At 39.0% G+C, this 26,712-nt stretch overlaps 1 protein-coding gene across 4 annotated transcripts in view; it reads left to right on the top strand.

Moving 5' to 3' along the window:
* The window catches only part of LOC136877569 (serine-rich adhesin for platelets), a 467,126-nt gene that overhangs the window by 185,555 nt on the left and 254,859 nt on the right, over window positions 1-26,712 (top strand). For all 4 annotated transcript variants that reach the window (XM_067151717.2, XM_067151719.2, XM_067151715.2 and 1 more), the window contains one exon: window positions 21,175-22,449. In XM_067151717.2, the coding sequence (XP_067007818.2) occupies window positions 21,175-22,449 (1,275 nt within the window). The remainder of the gene's footprint in view (window positions 1-21,174; window positions 22,450-26,712) is intronic.

Raw genomic sequence — 26,712 nt, 5'->3', positions numbered from 1 at the left:
CTTCATCATTAACCAAGTTTAATACTTCTTGAAGAACAAGTCTCTCGGCACTTTACATGTTATAATTTAATCTGTGACAATTTAATGTTGTTAATTCCCTTATGGGAATTAAGTCCAGGATTAGGAAAAGTTATTACTCGTTTACATTGAGAAGAGGTCAGTCTACATGTTTTTTGGCAATGATCACTGAACACATCCGAACCATTCAATCCCGAAGCTGAGTGTGTTCTCCTCCTCAGAGCTTGGCGTCATCCAGTCCGCGTGCCTTGTGAACCAAACGTCTCAGGGATTCCCTGGCCTCACGTCCTGTCTCTGGTAGTCACATATCTAATCAGAAAAGATTGCCAGGATATCTTAATTGCATTTTTATAAATATTTGAAAATCTTATTTGCCTTTAATAATAATTTCTTATGTATTTAGTTATTCCACAGTGCTTTCACATTGGTATCTCTGCTACTGCATCATTTCCTCCTTCGCGCGATACCACATGATTTGTAGGTCCTGCCAACATAACTCAGTATATCCGTCTCATTTCAATCTCACGTTTCTCTCTTTTCAGAGTGGAAAATTCCATGACCCTCTTTCTGATGACATTTCTGCTGTCCTTTACATGTGTGCCATTAAAGATATAATTCAGAAGGCCGGATTGCTACATGCATCCTGCTTCAAGTATGAACTCTACCTCATTTAATATTACTTTTGACATTATATTATATGCCAGTGATGTGAACCATTTGGGTTCAATATAATTGAAAGTTTGTGGCACATGGCCAATGAACACTTATCAATTATGTACACATGGACTGGATAGAGGATATGGAATAGAAGAGAGGAGTACATAAGCTGCCGGTACAATTCCCAGAGTGTTTTTATTCGGTGGAATTTCAGGATTATGAGAGAGAATTTCAGTTACATCAAGTTCTCCCTCTTGAAATCACCCTTGTGATCATGCCATGGAAAGAGTACTATTATAATTTAAAATCTTTCTCTATACTATTTGTTTTGTCCTCTCAAGAAAGTCCTGTTATTCTTCATTGCCATGACAATGTTCCTGTGTAAAACCTTTGGGGTGGGGCTGACATAGCATGACGTGGAGTTAAAATAGAAAAAGGGCAATGAATAAAGAAAAGGAGAAAAATGCTTACGTCTGTCTACCTTGGGTGTTTGACATCATGATGGCAGAATGTTCTCCCACAAAACGAAAAGGAAAAGCAACGTACTAGTACATAAGACTATCAGATTAAAATTAGAAAAGCAAATCTCAAGGAAAGCAAGATAATTACCACACAATTGTTCAGAACTCAGTCACACATTTTGAGAAACACTATAGGGGGTTGATAGAAAAGTAAGGAGACCAGAAAGTTACCAAACTCACTCAATACACAAATAGTCTGCATATAATTAAAGCACCATAATAAGTAGGCCTAGCTCCTCATAACATTGAATACGACGGTAGGATCTCATCACTACTTCCATAAAGATATACACATTTCTGCGGCGTGTAAATGAACACAGTCAGGCTTCACTATATATTAGCCCGGCAGAATGTGGTGACTGATATACATTGGAGCATGCATTACCAAACTGTCTATGCGTACAAGGAGAAAGGGTCTCCAGAAAGCCATGGCAAAGTAAAGGGAACTGACACACAGCCAAATATCACCAAAATATCTCGCATTGTTGGTATTCAAGGTACAATAAATGACACAGAAAAGGGATAAACAACAACAGTAACAACAATGATACTGCCACTCGGAATCAGCTGGATGTACAAGAAAAGGAAGAATAAAACAAAAATGACTAAAACTAATTACATAAATGAATACAAAAGGAAACAATATATCAGGTTTTCGTACCCGTCAAGACACCAGCATAGACGAAAAGGACAAACATTTCTCCCAGCTGGGGTTAAATTATGAACTTTCCACTATAACTGTACAAGTTAACTTTCCACCTAGAACCATGCATTACATACCATACAAATTCGGAAGTCATTTGAGCATTCTTCATAATTGAAATAAGAATAATTATGCTTATTTTAGGAAACATAATCCCCAATTGGGACATCGACAATCTGGTTACCAAAATCATAGACTAGTTCATTCATACAAGAGGTCATACTTGAAAGGGACAACGGAGATTACTAAAGCGATATCACTGCCATCCGTTGGGACCATCATATTGAAATATTACATTAGTTGATAATACAGAATAGATAGTGCTACAAACAGCAAAGGGAATGAATGAATGAATGAATGAATGGAGAACATGTGTATGTATGTATGTATACAGTAGAACCTCGATAATTCAAAATCGGTTAATTCAAAACCTCGCCTAATTCGAAGCAGCTCTCGTTCCTGCAAACATGAGGTACGGTTTTGTATGTTATTTAAATAGTTTAATTCAAAATATGGATAATTCGCTATTCGAAGAACAATGTCGGTCCTGTTACTAAAATTCAGACTTTTAATTCGAAACTGCCTTTACAGTTTGAATAGTATTTTACAGAGTATTTTAAATTCAAAATTTCTCCGCGCCATGAAAGAACACGTCTTCCGGAACATAAAGGAATAACTTTGCGCACTTTCACCTACTTCGGCATGTCTACAGTGTGCTTCATATCTGCTGTGCTCGAGCGGAATCGTAATTATTTTGTATTCGGCATTTTTAGGAACGTCACAATATCACCACAGTCATATCACGTAGCAGACAGTGTGCAGAGAGGTAGAATCCGCGAACACTGGCGATGCATGGCTTATATCAATTTGTACGCACCAAACAATGTTGTCAATGCCGATGAAACTGCATTGTTTGTTTTATTTTTTTTTAATGCTGAGGCCAAACGGACTTATAGTTTTAAAGGAGAGAATTGCCAGCCGGGAAATGTTCTGTGTTGCTATGCAGTGCAGTAATGCACACGGAAGCGAGAGACTTCCTTCCCCTGTCATAGGAAAGTTCGAAAAGCCACGATGTTTTAAGGACGTGGGGCACTTTCCATGCCAGTAGAAGGGATATAAAAATGCAGACATCTCCGAAAACCGTAAACGAGTAGTTAGTGGGACGTAAAACAAATAACATTATTATTAAAATGCAGACAGTACAGTAATCCAAAAGATAAAGCATTTGCACAGGGGAGCCAGCATAATTTTTCCTCATCTTTGAATCGTATTTTACCGAGCTCGATAGCTGCAGTCGCTTAAGTGCAGCCAGTATCCAGTATTCGGGAGATAGTAGGTTCGGACCCCACTGTCGGCAGCCCTGAAAATGGTTTTCTGTGGTTTCCCATTTTCACATCAGGCAAATGCTGGGGTTGTACCTTAATTAAGGCCACGGCCACTTCTTTCCCACTCCTAGCCCTTTCCTGTCCCATCGTCGCCATAAGACATATCTGTGTTGGTGCGACGTTAAGCAAAAAAAAAAAAATCGTATTTTTCTTCCTTTCATTGTGCGAGGTTATGTTTGTCATTGTTTTATACAAGTGTATTATTTGGATAATGTAAATGCACCTTGTTGGATACATTTCTGAAATATTTTTTTCCATGGCATTTGAAAAGTTAAAACTGAGAATCAAGGTGATTTCATGCATTAATGGGTCTTCTAAGAAGTGCCTTGGCGGGAAATTTTACAAGTATAGTCACTGTACTGTTGTAATGTGGACAGAAGTGAGAGACTTTCTCCCCTCGTCACAGGAAAGTTCGATAAACCGCGATGTTTTAAGGGCATCGAGTACATTCCGTGCAAGCACAAGGCATCTAAAATGCATACAGTACAGTAATCCAATGAATAAAGCACTTGCTCAGGGGAGCCAGTGTAGATTTCTCCTCATCTTTGAATCATGTTTTCTTTCTTTTGATTTCATTGCGTGAGGTAATGTTTGCGGGTGAGTTATCCAAGTGCATTATTTGACTACTGTAAATGGATACATTTTGGAAATTGTTTTTTCCATGGCTTTTGAGAGCTTTAAACTGTGAATCCAGGTTAATTGCATGCAGTAACGGATCTTGGAATATATTCTGACGCCGCAAGGGTTGGCATTTCCGAAGTACGCGTTGGCGGTTAATTCAAAATCATGTAATTCGAAGTCCGATTTTTGCGTCCCAATGACTTCGAATTATGAGGTTTTACTGTATGTATGTATATGTATATATACACTGACTGACAGAGCAAATGCAACACCAAGAAGGAGTGGTTCGAAAGGGATGAAAGTTGGGGAAAAAACAGAGACGGCACGGACGAATAATTCATGTTTATTTCAAACCGATATGCAGGTTACACAATGCGCATGGCATCGACTCAGTAGGATGTAGGACCACCGCGAGCGGCGATGCACGCAGAAACACGTCGAGGTACAGAGTCAATAAGAGTGCGGATGGTGTCCTGAGGGATGGTTCTCCATTCTCTGTCAACCATTTGCCACAGTTGGTCGTCCGTACGAGGCTGGGGCAGAGTTTGCAAACGGCGTCCAATGAGATCCCACACTTGTTCGATTGGTGAGAGATCCGGAGAGTACGCTGGCCACGGAAGCATCTGTACACCTCGTAGAGCCTGTAGGGAGATGCGAGCAGTGTGTGGGCGGGCATTATCCTGCTGAAACAGAGCATTGGGCAGCCCCTGAAGGTACGGGAGTGCCACCGGCCGCAGCACATGCTGCACGTAGCGGTGGGCATTTAACGTGCCTTGAATACGCACTAGAGGTGACGTGGAATCATACGCAATAGCGCCCCAAACCATGATGCCGCGTTGTCTAGCGGTAGGGCGCTCCACAGTTACTGCCGGATTTGACCTTTCTCCACGCCGACGCCACACTCGTCTGCGGTGACTATCACTGACAGAACAGAAGCGTGACTCATCGGAGAACACGACGTTCCGCCATTCCCTCATCCAAGTCGCTCTAGCCCGGCATCATGCCAGGCGTGCACGTCTATGCTGTGGAGTCAATGGTAGTCTTCTGAGCGGACGCCGGGAGTGCAGGCCTCCTTCAACCAATCGACGGGAAATTGTTTTGGTCGATATTGGAACAGCCAGGGTGTCTTGCACATGCTGAAGAATGGCGGATGATGTGGCGTGCGGGGCTGCCACCGCTTGGCGGCGGATGCGCCGATCCTCGCGTGCTGACGTCACTCGGGCTGCGCCTGGACCCCTCGCACGTGCCACATGTCCCTGCGCCAACCATCTTCGCCACAGGCGCTGCACCGTGGACACATCCCTATGGGTATCGGCTGCGATTTGACGAAGCGACCAACCTGCCCTTCTCAGCCCGATCACCATACCCCTCGTAAAGTCGTCTGTCTGCTGGAAATGCCTCCGTTGACGGCGGCCTGGCATTCTTAGCTATACACGTGTCCTGTGGCACACGACAACGCGTTCTACAATGACTGTCGGCTGAGAAATCACGGTACGAAGTGGGCCATTCGCCAACGCCGTGTCCCATTTATCGTTCGCTACGTGCGCAGCACAGCGGCGCATTTCACATCATGAGCATACCTCAGTGAAGTCAGTCTACCCTGCAATTGGCATAAAGTTCTGACCACTCCTTCTTGGTGTTGCATTTGCTCTGTCAGTCAGTGTATTATATGATACACGGAGAAGGTTTCTTTTTCAATTGACAATAAGACAATACCATATGTTTCTGATATTAGTAGTCCCACTTAAGGAAGACATTAATTCTTTCAACTCTAACATGTTGCTGCAGTTCTGATGTCAGCAATAATATAACACCAAAAGTTTCTGTTGTTATTAGTTCCACATAAGGAAGACAATAACTCTTGCCATTCTGACATATTGCTGAGGCTCCAACGTCGACCATAAGACGACACCAGATGTTTCTGTTACTTCCTGCTATCTGTTGGTTAGTTTGTGAATATTGGTTAGTTTGTGAATACTTTATTGTGAATGTTTCTCATTGTAGTTATTTCTATGGTTCCCAATAGAGCATATTCCTTTGTTCCAAACTTTTTGCGCTTTCTTCGTAGTACTTTTCCTGAAGGAACATACTCGTCGGATGGAAAAAGGAATGTGTTGGAAGATGCTCATATAAACATTGGCATGTTATATGGACTTCTGAGTAATTTTCTTGAAAATTATTTAGGTTTTATCATTTTTCATTGCAATATATATATATATTGCCTTTCAACATTAGTAAGAAAAAATTAGAAATTTACATTCTGGTGATGTAATATTAACTCAGACAACTTTGTTTATATTCTTGTAACTTGTGACAGAAAACAAGCCCAGCATGCTTGGAATGTTTCAAGAAAAATCACTAAACACACAAACCAACCCCATGGTGCTACAGCCTCGATGGGCCTTAATCTACCAAACAACTGCTACTTAGCCCAAGGGCTTGCAGATAATGAGGTAATGCGGGTGCGACAAATCGTTTTGGCCAATATTTCTTGACTTTCTAGAGTGGAGTCTCAGTCTCACTGTCGGATAGCTCCTCAATTGTTCTCACATAGGTTTAGTGGACCTCGAACCAGCCCTTAGAATTCTGGTCTGGGCGAGGATCATACCCGGATCCCTTGTATAAGAGGAAGGCTCGTTTTCCCTTCATTGTAAGGCTAGCAAGAAATATCATTCTTGTAAAATACACACCGTAGAGAACTTCAAAAAATCCAAAGAAGCATGTTTTCAAATATATACAAATATGTAAAGAGAGACTGTGAGTTTGTGTCTGTGTAATGGGTAACCTCAAAAACTACTGGACCGATTTTGAAATTTCTTTCACCATTTGAAAGGTACCATCATTCCATCAAAGAGTTCCCTGAGAACCATGATTTGGTCTGTTTGGCATATTCTTCATCTTCTCCTCCTCGCTTAATTGCAGGGTCTGCACTTCTGCACTTTCTGATGCTATCTTGTGCATCTTCAGGAGAGACTTTCGCCACATGCATGTCATTGATGGTTATGAATTTCATGTTTTTGGTCCGTATTGAACAATATATAAGTAATAATAATAATAACTTAAATGTTTCCACCTTTTCAATACAATATATTCACAAGATTACAAAATTATACGGTACTAGTTTCGACCCATCTAGGGGTCATCATCAGCCGTATTGGAGCAAAGATCATTTTCGCCACAAATGATCTTTGCTCCAATACGGCTGATGATGACCTCTAGATGGGTCGAAACTAGTACCGTATAATTTTGTAATCTTGTGAATATATTGTATTGAAAAGGTGGAAACATTTAAGTTATTATTATTATTACATGCATGTCCTCCCTCAGAGTGTCGAGCCAGCACTTTTTTGGTCGCCCTCGTGGTCTGCGGCCCTCAGGACTTAAAGTTTAATGCCCTTCTCGCAACTGAAGATCCGTTTTTGCGTAGCACGAGTCTATACCATCGCAAATGATTCTCTCGCATATTCTCAGGGATTGGGGCCACACCAAATGCCATCCGATCATCCTCATTTCTATGTGGTCCAGTCTAGCGAGTCCCATTGGCCAGCGAAGCATCCTCATCTCCATGACATGCAGCTGTTGTTTGCGTCTCCTTGTGACTGGCCTACACTCATTTCCGTTCATTGACACTGGTCTAATGCTGGTCCTGTAAATTTTGGATTTCAGATACATTCGCACGCTCTGATCAAAAAGGACTCCTGTGACTTGGTGCCATTTCATCCATGCAGCGTTTATTCTGCTTTGAACATCTGGAAGTGTGTCATCATCCAATTGGATAAGTGATCCCAGATATTTAAATTGAGACGTTTTGAGAATCTCAGTGCTGTCAATATTAATTGACCCATCACTTTGTACCTCACAACTCTAGGTAGTCAGTCTTCCTGATGTTAAGTCGCAGGCCCTATTTGTCTAATGAGTTCTTCCAGCGTTGGACTAGTTGTTACAAATCTTGACGGGTTCACAGGTGACCATAACACCATCAGCATAGAGTAGAATCCAGGGATGTGATGTTAACATTTCTGTGCTGATGGTGTCGAGACAGAGAATGAACAGAATAGGAGATAGAGCCAATCCCTGATGAATGCCAACTTGAATGCGAAATGGTGCAGACATTCCAGCAGCTCATCGGACAGATCTAGTTGCATTCTGGTACAGGAGCTGGATCCATCGAATATATACTTCTGGTACACCATGCAGCCCAGGTGCATGCCAAATAAGATCACGAGGCACCCTTTCGAGATCCAAGAAAGTGATGTGAAGTAGTTTCTTCTTTTCATTGTGACTTTCTATCAAAAGACGTGTTGCATGTATAGCGTCAATTGTACCTGTTCCTTTCATGAAGCCACATTGGTTTGGGGCAGTGTGAACAATGTCATGAAGGTGTGCGTCTAGAACATGCTCGAAGATCTTCATTGTATGACAAAGCAAACAAATTTGTCTCTGACATCTCCTTTACCTTTCCAGATGTGAATCACAACACTGGTAAGCCAACGGTAACCTTGTTGAATAGGTCCACCAGGAATGTAGCTGCTTGTGGTCCAAGAATCTTCCACACCTCTGACGGAAGATCGTCCGGTCTAGTTGCCTTTCCATTTTTCATTTTCTTAATGGTGATTACCTATTTCAGCAACCATGATGGGTGGGGCTGGACTATACACAGAATTTACTGTTGGTATTGGTGGATGTAGGATTTCTTCATTGAAGACTTTTTTGAAATGTTTCTTCCATCTGTCAAGGATATCAGCTGGTCTTTGCAGTAGTTTCTGGTGTTCATCCTTCATGGTCATGACATGTCAAATATCCTCTGTGGAGCGGTGACAATTTTTTGCTAGTTGGCAAATATATTATGCTTCCTCTGGGGTACTTAGTTTATCATACATGTCTCTGTAGTATTCTTATTTTGCTTTTGCCACTTTGTTTTGCTAGTGACTTTAGTCGTCTGCATTATTGATGATCAGCATCAACTTATGAATTGAGCCAGCTCTTACAGGCTAATTTCTTTGCTTTAATGGCCGCTTGTACATGTTCGCCCCACCACCAAGCTTGCTTGTTGTTGAAATGACATCCAGGTTTTGTATTTCCCACATTGGTCGCGGCACAAATGTTTGTGTTCGAGGATTATTGTACAGGTCTCATTGACATGTTGTCCGTATTGTATAACTAAAGGTCCGAGGGAGGTTTTCAGCTGGGTGTAATGCTGGTTTATTTTCCACCCCATAATTTTCTCAGGGATTTTCTACAGAGATCGAGGCACAGTCTAAACCTGAGGAGGTGCAAATGATGTTGGGTTGCAATATTGTCAGATGGAATAACCTTAGTGTCAGTGACTGATTCAGGTCACGCCTTCATAATAGCCAGTAATCAATCTGTGTACTTCTTCCACCATTGCTTAAAGTAATGAGGTGTGACGGACGCTTTCTAAAAAACACTGTTGGCCACCGCCAAGTCAAATGCCGCAGCACAATCCAAGATTCTATTTCCATCCTCATTTCTCTCTCCAAAGCCCTGACCTCCATGTAATCTGTCATATCCATCCATATCTTCCCCAATGTGTCCATTAAAGTTACCACTAAATGAAGATGAGCTCGTTTTCCTCAAGAGATTGTAGGTGAGTGTCAAGGCTGGTCCAGAATTAATCATTTTCATCGTCAGCACATCCAGTTTGTGGGGCATAGCAGGAGATTACATGCAACAGTTTCATTCCACTACTAATCTTGATGGACATCAGTCAGTCGGATAAACAGCTAATGTCAGTGACATGATTTTGGATGCTAGGGCTTACAGCAATAGCTACGCCATTCCGGTTAGGTGTTTTCTCATGGTAGAATAACGTGTATCCTTCGCCTTGGAACCAGTCCACTTTGTTTCTTGGATGCAGGCAATGTCTGTGGGTAGGTTATTCAGTACATCAGCAAGTTCTTGACTTCGACTCTTCAGAGTACCAGTGTTGATGGATGCCATCCGGATTTGTTGGATTTGCTTCTTTAGTCCACCCCATCCTTGACTGGGTAGCCCTTGCCCAATTCTCACACCATTTAGGCGATAACAATGCGTGTCGCCTATAGTGGGGAATGCCCTTGCAGTTTTTATCTCAATATTTTTCTAGCCAGTGCATTTAGATGCAACAGATGTTTTTACCAGTTGGCTTGTTGCTGTAAGCCTGACATCGAACCCTCCTCCTTTACCCAGACTTGAGACTAGCAACAGCAACTTCAGGTGAAATATCGAATTTGTCATATGACGATGAGATAAGTTCATTTTTAGCTTCATGATGTGAAGAACAAAACTCGGTATCACGTTTTAAGGCCCTAAAATTAAACCATTTTTGAGATATTGGCACCACACTCCTCTGCTGTAGGAATCTGATGAAGAAATGACCTGCCGTAACCATGGCAACATCAGTACAGGGTTCTAGAATACAGGCCTGGTGGTCGAAGTAGACACGTGCGTGAGTGTAGATGAGGCCAAGTAGAAATTCTGTTTAAATATTTTAAACTTATAACTAGTGTTAATCTGTGAGATACTTATATTGTTTCTGGATTGACATTTCCATACTCTTAATTAGCATAATGATTCTGAATACAGTAGCACCAGAGAGTTGTTTCACTATTTATAAGAGATTCTGCTTAAGTACTGTATTTTAAAACTCATATAGACATAGCTAATCTGCTGAGATACTCTTATGGTTCTCTTATCACGATAGTAATTAAATATGTTGCAATTTACAAACTTCATCAAACAGGTCCAAATTGATACAGCTTAATTAAGAACTAGTATGTTAAAATATGTTATACATTGAATGTGTTCTCACTTGTAAAGTGAAGTGCATTGATTGGGTGGACCATTAAACCTAATACTAGTACTTAATAATTGAATATGCTGCCTAAACAATGGAGCATACCAAGTGTACTACTTAAAATTCGATTTCCCAGATAAAAGAACAGCACACCCATCAAGAATCATGGCTAGTGCATACTATGAAGGCCACTGCGTAGGCTACTTGGAGCCTATGGCAGTCAACATCTGTATCATCTGTTGGCCAGGTAGGCATCAATTTATGAAAATGAGCCAGTCTCTGATAGTGCATTGGCACTACCGGTGGCTCCAAGTAGCCTACGCAGTGGCCTCCACGGTATGCACCAGCCATGCATCTTGGTAGGTGTGCTATTTACCAACTGATGAGCCCAACTTAGCACATTGGGGCTAAATGCTGGCAACCAGGAATGAGTTAGCTGGAAATTTTATAACGTCCAATAACGGACCAACTACACTAGTGTCCAAAAGTTAAGCATAAGTTACGAGCAAGCAGGGCAACAGGAAATACACCACAAATCACACGGCGTATGAATCTACCAACCTTACGTGTTCGCTCTGTATAGGAAAGGAGCGTAACAGCAAAGTAAACACAGCCGGTTAAGGGAACAAGTACAGTACTCAACAAAAGAAATGATCCTTCAACCTCCACTCAGATATGTAATGCAGATCACCTGTAAGAATCATACACTCTTTATATGCCAGTCTTTGAATATCTTACATCTGTTTGAATTGTATGTTGTTCATTGATTGGAAGTTAATAGGATCTCGGAAAAAAAAAAAAAAGAAGAATCTACGGCCGCCTAGTGGAATCCATCAATGAAGTTCCAATCTGAAATGGAAAAAAACGAGGTGGTGTGAGAAACTTGGGCTGATAAGTAAAAAGTGTAAAATGGGTGTGAAGAAAACTTTAAACTTACAGTACTTAAAAGGTAGTTGTCCTCTTGAAACGGCTTGGCCTTCTCAAAGTTAACGGTCCCGTTCGTACGATCGAGTCTATTGTTGGCTCAGCTGTGTTTCCGAGGATGGAAGGAGTAGAGTGGTAAGGGGGCTGCAGGGCTGGTGGGGAGGGGGGAGTGGTAGTGAGTTGGAGAGATGGAGACGGGGGGTTTTTTAATTATAGAAGTTCTGACAAATATAGGGAATGAATGTTTCAAGTAGAATGTTCTTCCCCCCCCCCCCCCGATTTCATTTAAATTGTGAAACTGATCTAAATCAATGTGGATGCTCTCGAGAGCGTTGAGTAAGGTGGCTTTTTGCTCATAATGCAAGATCTTAAGTTCTTTATCTGTCAATGGTATTCGTGGCTGGATGCTTTATGATGTTCACTCATAGCTGAAAAACAATTATATTTAAGAGCGTTGCAATGTTCGGGTATCTTGTAACAAAATTGCGGCCTATTTGACCAACATAGCTGGAATTACAGGATTGGCATTCTAATTTTTTAAACTCCAGAGTTCAAATACCTGTTATTAATGTTGTTATTGTTGACAGTGTGTGGATTGAAAATGAGTTTGGAGATGGTGTGGGAGGTTCTAAACGCTATTTTGGTGTTGGTGTTTTTTAAAAATATTAGAAATTTGGTCAATTTTGCTGTTATTGAAAGTGAATATGGAAAACTTTTCTTTAGGAGCAGAATCTATTTCTAGGGTGGTCTTGAGTCTGCTCTTATACCTATTGATGATTCTTCTTAGGAAGGTTCTACTGAGACCGCTGTGTTCTGCAGTATTGTAAATAGTATTAATTTCTTTTTTGTAATTCTTGCGAGATAAAAGAACAGTCAATGCTCTGAGTATCATGCTACTGTAAGCTGCTTTCTTATTTATGTCTGGGTGCACAGAAGTTTGTTGGATGGTATTGATGGTGTGGGTGGGTTTCCTGTATATATTAAAGGATAAAGTGTTGTCCTAATTGTGCATAATGGTTAAGTCCAGATAATTGAGGGCTTTATTATTTTCTGACTCTATAGTTAATTTTATATGTGGATCAGTGGAGTCAAGAGATTCAAGTACTGTGTTGCTGTTAGTAACACAGGAGTCTAAAATAACAAATGTATCATCTACAGAATGTGTCCAGTGTTGAATGCTACTGCTACTAAGCACTGTACTATGTACCTTTGTCACAACTGTAATCAACAACCGATAATCTTACCAATGATGTGAGAATGTTCTAAAGGATCCCTGAAGCTGGTGACCCCATGGGAAAGCCTATCTGTTGGTAAATGACATTATTGAAAGTGTAGAAATTGTTATTTAATGTAAACTTCTCTTTCTATTGTGCCTTTGGAGGATGCAAAAAGTGATGGCTAATTCCACTAGAGGAGGAAAACAGAGTTCCTTGGACACATGCAAACTATCGTTGGAAGCTTTAGAAACCTTGATTAAGGATAGGAGATAGCTTGCGTTTTACTTCATATCGGACCTCTAGCTAATTCAGCTATGGTGGAAATTAAATCATCAGTTATCGTATTTAATAAACACCAATCCTCTTTTTATAATAAAAGTTGTAATCTTGGTTCAATACGGACAACCAATGAAGTTTATTGATGAAGTTTATTTATTTAACTTTAAAACAGTCATTTGCTTTTTATCTGTCCAACTTGTAATTCTTCTCCAAAACCACATTTCAGCAGCCTCATGATTTTTTCCTTCCTTTTCCCTAATGGGTAGCAAGCACGTTAAATGCTTTGGATAGAGCAATAAAGTTCAAACATGTTTCGACTCATTTGAGCCATTAAGAACTTGATAAACGTTGATTACAGTTGTGACAAAGGTATATAGTACAGTCCGTAATAGCATTGATCTGTTTAAAAAATTTAAATATTACATTCTTAGAGGTGAAGCTACCACGGTGTGTAGAATTATTTATTTTATGTTAAGTACGTTAATATTAAATCTTAGAGTAATTATTTGACCTGCGCACGCAACTTCTGGAATAAATGACACCTCGTTTGTGACCTTCGGGTCATGTTGTAAGAATTTGCATTCGTCATTTAACTGATGCTGTTGCTCATATTGTTTGCCAAACCTGGCTGTGTCTGATTGTGTGCACGAGTATCAATCTGTTGAATTTGTATTTGGATCTTGTTTTATTATTTTATTTATGCTTTTTTCGTATGGTGCTATTTCTTTTGCCTTCGCACCTATCCCGGCCCCTCATTTACCTTTTGGGCCGCCATGTTTTATCTTTCGTTCATCTAGGCTATGCACATGCCTGGGATTTTCCCCTTTGTGACATATTATCTCCTTGGTCCAGAGTCATTTTTCTTTTATCCTGTACTGAAATACTACGAATTTTATTTTTTAAACTCTGGGTTTTCTCCTTGATGCGTGGGGGTTGGAGGATCTGGGGTCATTGTTATTAATGAGGGTGGTGTGTGGGCATTGTTGAGTGAAAATGATGTGGAATATACTCGTTGGAAAGAACAACCTCTCTTTTGATCTGTTGCGCCATTTCAGATATGTAAATACTGGCACCATTTGAAAGGTATTGTACTTAATTGAGTGATCCCACAGTATGTTTAAATATGGTTCTTTGTGACCTGATGCTCACGGAATAATGTCGTGCCAACAACTCGGCCTGGACCGATTATTTATGTATGTATGTATGTATGTATGTATGTATGTATGTATGTATGTATGTATGTATGTATGCATGTATGTATGTATGCATTCTTTATCGTTTTTATTTGAATTAATTTCCTTTCCCTCCGCTTTCTTTTCTTGATTTGAATAAACCCTTTTTTCTTGTACTCTGAATTTTATTGCTTATAAATCTAGTCTCTTACTATTATTGTCTAGAGGCTCATTTCCAGTTCAAGGCTGATTGCATTTAGGCCTTTCTAGTCGCGATCTACACCTCAACCTTTGTTTTGTATCTTATTGGTACTGGGATTGAGTCTGCGATGCAAGGGGGTGTGGCTCAGCGGTAACAGAAAAGAGCACTTCAAGCGACCAACAAATCTTGCAAAGCATTTCGCAGACCAAAAAGCGGCAAGTTTCCGCAAGTAGAGGAGGACCTGCTTAAATATATGATTTTGTTATGCAACGTTGGATAAGCTGTTCCTCACGAAATGTTGTATTTTAAAGAATGAGAAATAACCGCTGAACATAGAATCAGTGTCTCGGATTTGAAGATTAGCCGAGGCTTGATTAATTATATGAAGAGAAATGGACTTTCTCTTTGACGAAGAACAACATTATGCCAAAAAATCACGAATGATTTCAACTATTTTCATCGCTTTGTGATTGAGAAGCGTAAAGTGAAGGAATATTTGATCTCCCAAATAGGAACCGCAGGTCAGGCGCCAATCACTTTCCATATGCCACAAAGTCGAACAGTCTATAAGAAAGGAACATTGAGTGTTATCGTACGTGCTACCGGAAGCGAAAAACAGCGGTGTACTGCAATGCTTGCTGTAACAGCTGATGGTAGAAAGCTTTGCACCTTACATTGTTCTAAAACAAAAAACGTTGTTTAAAGCAAAATTTCCACGAGTGATCCACGTTCTTATTCAAGAAAAAGGGTGGATGGACATGTCACTTGTACAAGATTGGATATGTACGGTTTGGGGTAATCTAGCAGGGTCCCTCTTTTGATGCCCGGCCCTTCTCATGTTTGACAGTTTCCTTGTTTTGTCGGTGTGTCATTGTTATTACATTACATGAATTGTACTTTTATTACTTCATGTTTATTTCACTTCAGGTCGTATTGTCAGCTCGTAACGGGAAGAATATTTTCCAGTGTTGGTACTTCAAACCCACGTGTTAACTTACCTGATGTGCCCTTATTTGACTTTTGAGAAAAAAACTCACGCTGGAATTTTACGCCAAATTACGATAACCACAAATGAGTTGAACCAGTTGTGTTTATATTATATTATATTTTATTTGATGTATCTTTTAAATGTAAATGAATTGTAAATAATTTTTAAATATCTGAATTCCTTCAATAATTTACGCATCAAAAGTTTTCGCCTGTATTTTTCATCAAAAAAGTGCGTTAATTACGTGAGAAAATACGGTATTATGCATTTTGTTGCGTGTGTCGGTGTGACATACCTAAATATGATTATTCATATGTAAGTGTCATACATGACAATGACTAGGTACATTTTCTTGCAACCATTTTTATGTTTTCTTAGTTTAAGATTTTTAATTTAATGGTCAATTCACATTGTAACTGTTGATATGTATGCCTTTTATCCTGACCTTTTTTCACTTATGTATGCCTTTTATCCTGACCTTTTTTCACCTAGACCGTGGTGGAATATATGGGATGTAATCCAAGAATTGAAAAACTTCCTATTTTTGGTGTCTAAAAGTTGGCAGGTATGAATTCCTAAATCGACCTCATCATCTGAGTGAGGGTTCAGCACAATGGATATTATTAAACACAAACTGCGAACTAAGATTGCCCTGAAGAACTTAAGTGATCTCGTGATGATATCTTTGAATGGACCATCTATAAAGGACTTCGATGCAATAAAATGTATTAATCGTTGATATTTTGGTGGGAAATTAAACAGGCACATGTAGTGTAATTTCAAAAGACGCTGACTTTGAAGGCAAATGGTGTATATTTGGGTTATTATCTTCTTATAAATAAAGTTGTAGGGGGTCCGCTGTCTGTAATTCCTTTTGTTTTGCCAAATTTTCAAATATTTATCCGCTTTAGGTCAACTCAAAACCGAATCAGTGGTTTTTACTTTTCATGCCTGTCTGTTTGTCTGTTCCACCATCACGTCGAAACGGCCAGATAGATCTCAACCAAACTTCATATTTAGAGTATACTCATCCCGGGGAAAGTTTCGATATGCATATTATTTTAAAATCTTTGAAAAGACGGTGGGGGGGGGGGTTATAGGAAAACGACAACGGTTTTCCTCCATTTTCTCTTATACTATTGATTTTCTGTAAACTCTGTGGACCGTATGTGAAAGGTCTCTTCATTATAAACAACTTTCGTTATGTTCATAATTTACCTTACTCTTCAAATGACGGAGAAATTTACTATTTTCTGTCGATACCATGCTCTGCATTGAGTGACCGACAGACCGACAACGAATATATGGGTTACCATGGCAACGTCTCTGACTGCTTGCCAACAGGGAAGTAACGTATTGCCATTTTCCTCATCATTCCTTTAAATTCGTGGTTGTTCCTTGGGTAGAAAGCAAGAGAGTCGTCAATCGGCCATTCTGCAGGATATTGGCGGAATATCATTGGAGGTTATAACCGTCCTCGAATAGCTTAAGTAATAACACAAATATTCATCTTCTTATCTGATTACCTAAGAATCCCTACGCCTAAATTTCTCTCCGATTACCGCTTTCTTATATCCATAACTCACACCAGCATAATTTATTGAGGAGCATTTGATGTTCCAATACATTCACTTGGTATTTACGTATTTGTCGTCATCCGGATGTCCTCAGTTATAATCCATTTTCTATTAATTTCAACTTACTAAACTGTATTATTTTCTTCCTTAATTACCACGTATGTATGTGAGTGATAATCCCGAATGCTGGACACTCTTTTCTTTGAGGAAATATTCTAAGCTATGCAAATGTATAACTTTTGGCCCAGGAAAATTCTGAAATATGGATGCAATTTTAACGACGGTGCAGACCTTCATTTCGGGGTAATTGGTGGCTAATCAGTAAGACGTATCACAAGTCAGAAAGCAAATGACGTTTCATTTTGGAGAGATCTACAAATTTTGTCCTATGACTTTTCGTCGTATTTCTATCCCTAATACGTTAAATACAGCTGTATTTCTCGATTTCAAGTTGATTTTGTACTTTTACACGTATATGTTATCATTTGGCACACTTATAGGAATGATAGACTCATGACATTCGGTACGCACATTAACATGACCATTGGCCATGTTATAGCCAAATTTTATGATTCTAGCTGTCATATGATTATCAAAGATATAAAGTAGTATGTGAAAACTGAACAAAATTTCACCCCATTCAATGACTCTAACTCAATCTAACCCATAAATATAGAAGATACGAGAAGATGTCATAGGACCAACCATGTAGAGCACTGAAAGGGGCGTCTGATGGTGAAGTCCGTTTGTAGATACGTCGTACAGTTTCAAAGCAGTAACTATCGAAATAAAGGTCTGCACTTCTAGAGTGTGTCTGTATACTGACAATTTTGGCGAAATTTCCGTACAGTTATCCGTTTCATGTGTAATAATGACCCTCTGCATATATTCAGTTTTGGTGTCTGTTTGTTTGTTTGTTTGTTTGTTTGTTTGTTTGTTTGTTTGTTTGTTTGTTTGTTTGTTTGTTTGTCTATAACTTGGAAACTACCGGATATATTTCCACCAAACTTGATATTTAGAATCCACCTGTCCTTTGGTAGGTTTTAGGGCAAATATTGTTTTTAAATCCCTGAATTGACTGGGGGATTATACGAAACCGAAACCGTGATTTTTCATTCCCACAAAATATACACAATCAAACTTAATGTAAATTTACCTGCCTTAATGGAAATTAATTTCTAAGCCTTTTTCCTCATGTGCATCATTTCAATACGAGGAGTAATAAAGGAGATATAATTAACGGACCATTTTCCGGTACAAGTCCCACCGGACTTAACTCAAGAGCGGGTGCGTGTAAAGTGTATTTTTTACAACTTGAAAACTACTGAAGATATTTGAGTCAAACTTTACATTTAACATCACCTGTCCAACGGTAGGTGTTAATTGTCAATAACATTTCATATTCCCGGAATGGACTGGCGGTTTATAGGGAACTGAAATGGTGATTTTACTCTTACACAATATATACAGTACAAGACCAACCTGACTGGAAATCGACCAAACGTGATCGAATTCCATCTCTAAAACTTTTTTCATGTGCTTTTTTTTGACAGGAGGATTAATAAGGGAGATATCATAAACTGTCTGTTTTTCAGGTTAAGTCCAGCGGATATAGCCCAAAAGGTGTTGTACGTGGAGCAGGTTCCTTATCTATCTATGTGAATAAAATCGTAACGACTGTGTGCCTGTACATTGACTATTTTCGTACAGCTACACGTTGAAGGGGTAATAATGACCGTCTGCATATTTTTTGGTTTAGTTTCTTGAAAGTCCTAATTTTTACACTCCTCACCGAAAACCCAGATTGCGGCATAATCTGCCAGTCGAAGAAGGATATTGAAATTCGGCAAAATTATACGTTTTAGCCTGTAATGGACAGAAAACTTCCAAGATCTTTAAATTTTTCCCTTTTTATCCCGAAGAATATCGAAATATGGAGGCAATTTTAATGATGGTGCAGACCTTCGGGAAGTATTATCACATAACGGATGGCACAATCCCTGTTCAATTTGGAGTGATCTACAACCTTGGTCTTACGACTTTTTGTCGTGTTTCTGTCCCTTTTACGTTTGATTTTTCTCTATTTCTTGATGTTAAGTAAATTTGGACTTTTCACATACATAATTCATACCTTCCATCATTTATAGGAAAGATAGAATCATCAAACTCTACACGAAAATTGGTCCACCCAGTAGCCATATGTGAGCCAAATGCTATGTATGTAGCTGTCACTTAATTATCCGAAAAGCAATGCAATGTGAGGTAATCTTACACAAATTTTACCCTATTCCACGTTTCTAACTCAATCTGATCCATGAATAGATGAGATATCATAAGACCAGCAATTTAGGCCGCTAAATCCGGCGTCTTGTAGTACAATCCTTTCTCGATATGATGTACCGTTTATCAGCAGTTAATCTGTAAATAAAGGTCTGCAATATTGTAAACAAGCACATACTTTCGTATGTCGAACTATATATATTCACTGATGTTGATTTTGTAGCGATCAAGAAAGGGTATGTCTGCTATTGTAATCAGTACTCCCCACACCGACTTTGACTGGCAGTAGGTATGGTGTCCTTCTCCAATTCCTGTGTAACTGGCATTAATAAGGCAGGCCTACCATTGTAATGAATAATTCACTCTTCTCGATTTGACTTGCAGAAGGCAAGGGAGCGTGCAGTTTTGTTCAAAACTCCCCTTACCCGATTGTGTTATAAACAGATGTACCCATCTAGAATGTGAACTCACCAACTTGGTGTGACTGGCAGTAAGCTGGCTGGCAGTTGGGAAAGGGGCCTGTCATTATAATGATAACTGCACAACTCAATTTTGACTGGTTATAGGGAAGTTTCCTGCCATTATATTAAAAACTCCTCAATTTGTAATACGTCTGGAAGTAGGAAAGGGGGCTGCTATTGTAACGGAAACTCCCCAAATCAATTGTGACCGCGCAGTAGGCAATGGGGCCTGCAATTATAATGTAAACTTCCCAACTCGATTGTGAATGGCAGTAGGCAAGTGAGCCTGTCGTTATCATCACAAATCCGTAACAAGCACTTTACATTGGAAACAACGTATGGGGACCTCTGCATGCTGTTTCTCGGATAACGCTAAGAGAAATGCTATTTTAAAACAATCTTATTTACTGCATGTACAGTATTTACTTCAATATTCATATACAATGCAGAATACCGTAGCACGGGTATATTTGCTAGTCTATAATATGAATTGTTTCTATTCTATTCTTATATGAATTGATAGACTACACTACTTAAGGGCACATTTCACAAACAATATGTAGCTTTATCTTAGTCTAACCTGTGGTCTTCATAATATTTATTTGCTAGAAAAAAGTGCTGGCTCTGGATAAAATGGGGCTGGCTGGGCTCATCAGTTGGTAGGTGTGCTATTTACCAACTGATGAGCCCAACTTAGCACACTGGGGTGAAACGCTGGCAACCAGGAATGAGTTAGCTGGAAAACTTATAATGTCCAATAACGGACCAACTATAATGGTGTTATAAATTTACTCATTCAGAACAAATATTTCAGGTTCCCTATGGGAATCAACATCTTTACCATCTGATGGCCAGGCAGGCATTAATTTTTGAAAATGATACTAAGTCTCTGATAGTGCATTGGCACTGCCGGTGGCTCCAAGTAGTCTATGCAGTGGCCTCCATGGTATGCACTAGCCATGCATCTAGGTAGGTGTGCTATTTACCAACTGATGAGCCCAACTTAGCACACTGGGGTGAAACGCTGGCAACCAGGAATGAGTTAGCTGGAAAACTTATAATGTCCAATAACGGACCAACTATATTGCTATTATATCCTCTTATGTTGAGAGATCGGTGCGCTGAGTGCAAGAGGGTTAATGATCCAGATTTCTAATCATGAGACTTGTGGAGTTATGCTTTGTGAAATTAGATATACTGCAGAATTTGGTAGAGAAATGGGTGAGTATTTGGAAATATCGAAGAGTAATATTTTATTTTTGTTTTCCTGTTCTGAGTAAGTACCAGTTGTAGGAAAACACTTTTCAGCCCATCTTTTGTTGGATATTATTGATAATATTGATAATTCCATGTGACCTAATACTGTGTTACAGGGCACGGCTTGAGATTCTTCAACTCCAACAAATACGGCGGATGTGGGAGGATCTACAAAGGCAGATTCGGTCTTTGCACATGGCTGTTCGGGAAAGTACCCTTGCCCTCTCTGGAACATCGGATACATCAGCAAATGCTGAGCTGCGCAGGCAGTTTGAAGGTTCGTCCGCTTCCGGTGTTGAACAAGTAGAAGGGATGACAAGTGATGGGAATGCAAGTCATATTCCTAGTGTGAGTCAAATGATGGAATCAGCTCGTATCAGTGATGGGAGTCCTCGACATGATCGCCCATCGGATGGAACATCTGGACCAGTTCCTCATCCTCTTCCTTTAAATCTGGTGAGAAATCTATTGGGAATTCAGCATGGAGAACATGTGATAAATGGCCAAACAACATCACATAGAAACTCTGATGGTAATACAAGTAATGGAATAACAGGAGAGAGAACCAACAGGTTAGAAGGGGAACAGTCAGATAGTAATTCGGACTGTAGAACTACTGGAGACTCAAATTGTCAGTCGACTGGAGAATTAAACAAACAACCCGGTGGTGGGGCAACTCAAATGCCAGTTACAGCAAGTACTAGTAGAAATTCTCCAACTTGCACTGTACGAATTTTGAATTTACCTCAGCGTATGAAAATCTTGACGGGGGTAGATTTGGGGTTAAGGAAGGCATGTCATCCTGCTGGGAGACAGTGTGGTGGTAACAGCAGTCAGAAAGAGCAAGGCTGCTCACAGAGTGCTAAATCAAGTGATGTGCAAAGCAGTGGTTCAAGTACTTTCCAAACAGAAGCTGGACTGACAGCAAATCCTTCACGAACTAGTTCCAACAACCAAACTCCAAACAAAAGCAGTGAATCGTCTGATAGGTCTTCTGAATCAAACAGGGATAGTTCTGGAGGGTCAGTTGCCCCAGGTTCAGGAGGTGCTGGTAGTTTTACTGTTGATTCAGGACGTACACGGACTGGTTTTTGGTTGGTATCCACCATGAGTAATGTTCCTTCATCTTCGTCTGGTATTTCAACTACAAGCACTGCTGGTTCAACTGCTGTAACTGTCCCATCATCTATTGGTCAAGCTGGTTGCAGTTCTAATACAAATTCATCAGGTAATCAGAGATGCCACCAGATGTTGCAGCAACGCCTTTTGCGTATCAGCCGCAAGGTTTACCTACGCCGACCTCGCTTATTAGCTGTGGCTCCCCGATCTGTTAGGAGACAGTCTGGTATGAGTCATCTAAACCCTTCTAGAGCACAGCAAGGATTGTTTAGGTAAGTTGTTTTACATATTTCTTCATTGACCTGTTATTATGCCTATTTTATTACCTTTTCATATCTTGCTACATATTACATCTTGTTTGTTGGATTAACTCCTAGTTAATATGCACCCCATTATTGCTAGCTGAGTTGCCTTAACACTGAGTTGAAGTTTGAACCAGCTATATTACAGACATGTAGATGATTGGTAATTGGTCCAACTCTGATAAATACCATATAAGATACACAAATAATCTGCACATTTTTTCAAAACTTGGCTCCAAAAAATGCAGGTGCATGCGTTATTCAAGATATGGTTTTTATCGACCTTATAATACCTAAATCATGTTGTAATTGAGCCTTGTGCATGGCTTCAGTAACCTAGTTTGAAGAGAAGTGTGAATAATGTGTTAAGTATGGCTGCAAGTACAATAAGTTCTTGTTATTGCTCAGTCATGGCTTAAGAAAAGCTTCACGTTACTTAAGATGCAGAGAATATTGGAAATAGGACAGCAAGAAGAAACTATGATACTGATGGAAGTTTTTTCTCAACTACAAAGAAGGCAAACTCTACTTCAAGAAACAAATAGTAACCACAGGTTGTCACAGGGTGTCCATCAACTCTATCTAGAGACAAGGCACCTGAAACCACAACTTCCACTTTTACATTTAATAGCAACAATATATACTAGGTCAGGGCAGAACAGCCTACAAAACCAACAACAACTCTGTCATTTTTCATAATACACATTCAGTTAATCAACAAAATAAGTTTTCAAAAGCAGGAGTTTACAGGCTCATACATCGGCCAGACAGGCAGAAGCTTTTAGACTCACTCCTCAGAACATGTTAATGCTTAGGAAATACAATAGGTTTTCTGCCATGGGCCAGCATATGTATGACTTTAATCATGAATTCATATCTATTGAACAGAATTAGGAAATACTCAAAGTGGCTAACAAGGGTTCATTACTCAACCTCATTGAAAACTGTTTATTCATATGGAGCAATATGCAAACCCGAATTTTAATGAAATCTCAGAAAAATCCTACATCCTATATGATATAATATAATTATTATAGTCATAATAAACACAGTTCAAATAAAAAATCAAAACCCTCCCACTCCCCAACTCTAACCTTCCGCCACACTCGGCATCCTCCATTTCCCCCTCATCCATCTGCCTCGCCATAAGTGAAGCCACGCCTCCCCTCCCCTTGTAACATGCAAAGGGCTAATATGAATAAAACATAAACACAGTAACGTGCAGTTAATAAAAATAAAAACACTGAGACAAAGGAGGGAATAAAGGGACACAATAACTTGGTCAGGTAAAGAATAGCACCCGCGGTACACTTACACCCACAACATAAATTCCACAAGGGTGTTACACACCCCGAGTCAAATTAAAACAGAAATTATTAAACCAACATACAAGAACAACAAAGATAACATACCTCAAATGGGTTAATGAGTGAAGAGCGAGTGTAGAGTGGATTATGCAAGGGTGACCACTGTATCAGAACCTACCTACTAAATTTAGAGTTTAATTCCAAACGGTCATCATGAAAGGATAACACCAGTTTTAGGAAAGGTAAAATTTAATAAAGGTATATAAGGATTACAGAAGGACGAATAATCTGGTTTGGTATAAGGATTAATTGGCAAGAAAAAGGAACAAGTTATTAATTTAATAAACAGAGAAGGATAATAAGAGAAAAATTAAACTAATATCTTAGTATGGTGAAAATACATCAATGTTCCCCAGGACCAGAAATCAGGAAGGGAAAGCAGAGGAATCAAACCCCATCATAATTAAGTAAGGGGAAGGTTAAAACATGGTCAGTACAAATCACCACTGACACATCAATCCCAATAATACACAAGGAGAAACACTCCTTAATTCAATATTATACATTGATTGGTTAGTGGTGAAACTCAAGCATTGGCAGAGTAAGTCAACCATGAAGTGTTGGAAACAAATATGAAAACGGTAACTATCACCACAAAATCTTCTAGTCCGATGTTAACTCCTAAATTCAATAATTTGTATAAATTAAAACGGGGAGAATCGCAAGGGTTGACACAGTAAGTCAACCATGAAGTGGTGAAAACAAATATGAGAACAGTAACTATCACCACTAAATCTTTTAGGCCAATGATAACTCAAAGGAGAGAACACTCCTTAATTCAGTAGTAGTTATTATTGCAAGTTATGAATCTCATTCCGTATTGATGGTTATCACTTTACAAAAGAAAATATTTATAAAATCCTCCTATCAATACAAGTCAAGTCATCTGTTAGATGAAGCAAAGTCTATACATGTTTCAGCCTAATCTCAAGGCCATCTTCCTCAAACCATCACATGACTTCCTCAAACCATCACATGAAGTTTTTTCAGAGTCAGATATTCTGCCATTCCATAAACAAATTGCATTTTCATCAGCAGTCTTTATGTATAAGCTAGACAGGAAATTAACCCATTCTACTGTTAACTTCTCCCATTTTAGTGAAATTCATGGATATGAAACTAGAGGATCATTAAGGATATATCCCTCTCATTCTAATTCAGTAAAGTACGGAGTGAAAGGCATAGAATCATCAATGTTTAGGGAATATAATGTGTTGCCTCCTGTTATAAAGAACTCTAAATCGGTTATATGTTTTAAGAAAAAACTGAAGGAATATTACTCTTTTACAGATATCTTAATATAATCTCTATATAACTTGCTTTAATTAATACAATAATATATATATTGTCCATATTTAGTATATTACAGCCATGCAATATCTGAATATACTTCTGAAAAATTATGATCCTAACATGTAAAAAAAAAAAAAAAAAAAAAAGAAGTACTTGTCACTTTACAGAAAAGCCATTGTATATGAAATGTAATTATTGTGTTGCCTTAAAAAAAAAAGTATGTACTGTATTGTCCCTATCACGAGCCAGAGGCTCATGGGACCTTTTGTCACCAATAAATAAATAAATAAATAAATCTTCAGTAGTAAAACAATGATTACATAATATACAAACAAATTAAAAATCGTAATGATTTGAAGTGACAGTGGTCATGATTAGTGAGTTAAAAACACATTGAGGTACAAAGTTCTCTCGTCTAATAGATCTTGCGGACTGTTAAATAAAAACACTATGCTGAGGAGTGTAGTGAGACCGTCAATACTACGAATAAAACGTGTATAACATCTGTAATGAGAAAAAAAGGAATATATGAGTGGATGAAGAACAAGTTAAAATGATGTACAAAAAGAAAACTCATATGGCTTACTTGTAACTAAAAGTTGTCGTCTCGAATGGAGATGACCTTGTCGGTCTCAGGTCACATTGACAACGAAGCCTGTGTGTGGCTTACTGTGTATCTGTGTCGATGTGGTTGGGAGGGGTAATGGAGGGGGAGGGGCAGGGAGGGAGGGACGTTGTGATTCGCGGAAGGAGGGTGTTGATGGAAGGGCGGGTCTTGTTCTAGAATGTCGGTAGTGAAACTCTTTTTTATTAATGAACTGTTCACAGATGAGCGGGACAAAGGTTTCCAATAAAATATTTTTCTTTTCGTTGATTTTATTTAAGTTATAGACGGGATTGTTATATTGGTCGATATCTATATATATATTCTCTAGTATATTAAGTAAGGGACCTTTCTGTTCGTAATGCAGGATCTTTAAGTCTTGATCAATTGTTGTGTATTTATGATTTTTCTCTCTACAATGTTCGCTCATGGCTGAGTAGCGATTATACTTTAGGGCATTAAGATGTTCGGAGTATCTTACATTGAAACTGCGGCCTGTTTGCCCAATATACGTTGAAAGACATGATTGGCATTTTAATTTGTATATTCCAGAGTTAGAAATTTTTTTGCTGTTGACAGTATGAGAATTAAAAAACATTTTTGTATTGGTGTGAACGGTCTTGAAAGCTACTTTTAACTTGTGCTTTTTAAAGATGTTTGAAATAGGATATATATTATTATTATTATTATTATTATTAAAGGTAAATGTGGTGAACTTCTCTTTATGGGAAGATTGTTTTTCTAAGGTGGTCTTGTGTTTATTTCTAAATTTATTGAGAATTTTATTCACGAAAGCTTTACTGAAACCATTACCTTCGGCTATTGCATAAATGGTGTTGATTTCCTTTCTAAAATTCTTACGGGATAAAGGAACATTAAGAGCTCTGAAAATCATACTGTTGTAAGCCGTCTTCTTCTGTGTCCCTGGGTGTAGAGAAGTTTGGTGGATTGTGTTTATTGTGTGAGTAG

This window comes from Anabrus simplex, chromosome 7 (assembly GCF_040414725.1).
Source record: "Anabrus simplex isolate iqAnaSimp1 chromosome 7, ASM4041472v1, whole genome shotgun sequence".
In the NCBI taxonomy this organism is placed as follows: Eukaryota; Metazoa; Arthropoda; class Insecta; order Orthoptera; family Tettigoniidae; genus Anabrus; species Anabrus simplex.
This window is presented reverse-complemented; position numbering and strand designations above follow the sequence as displayed.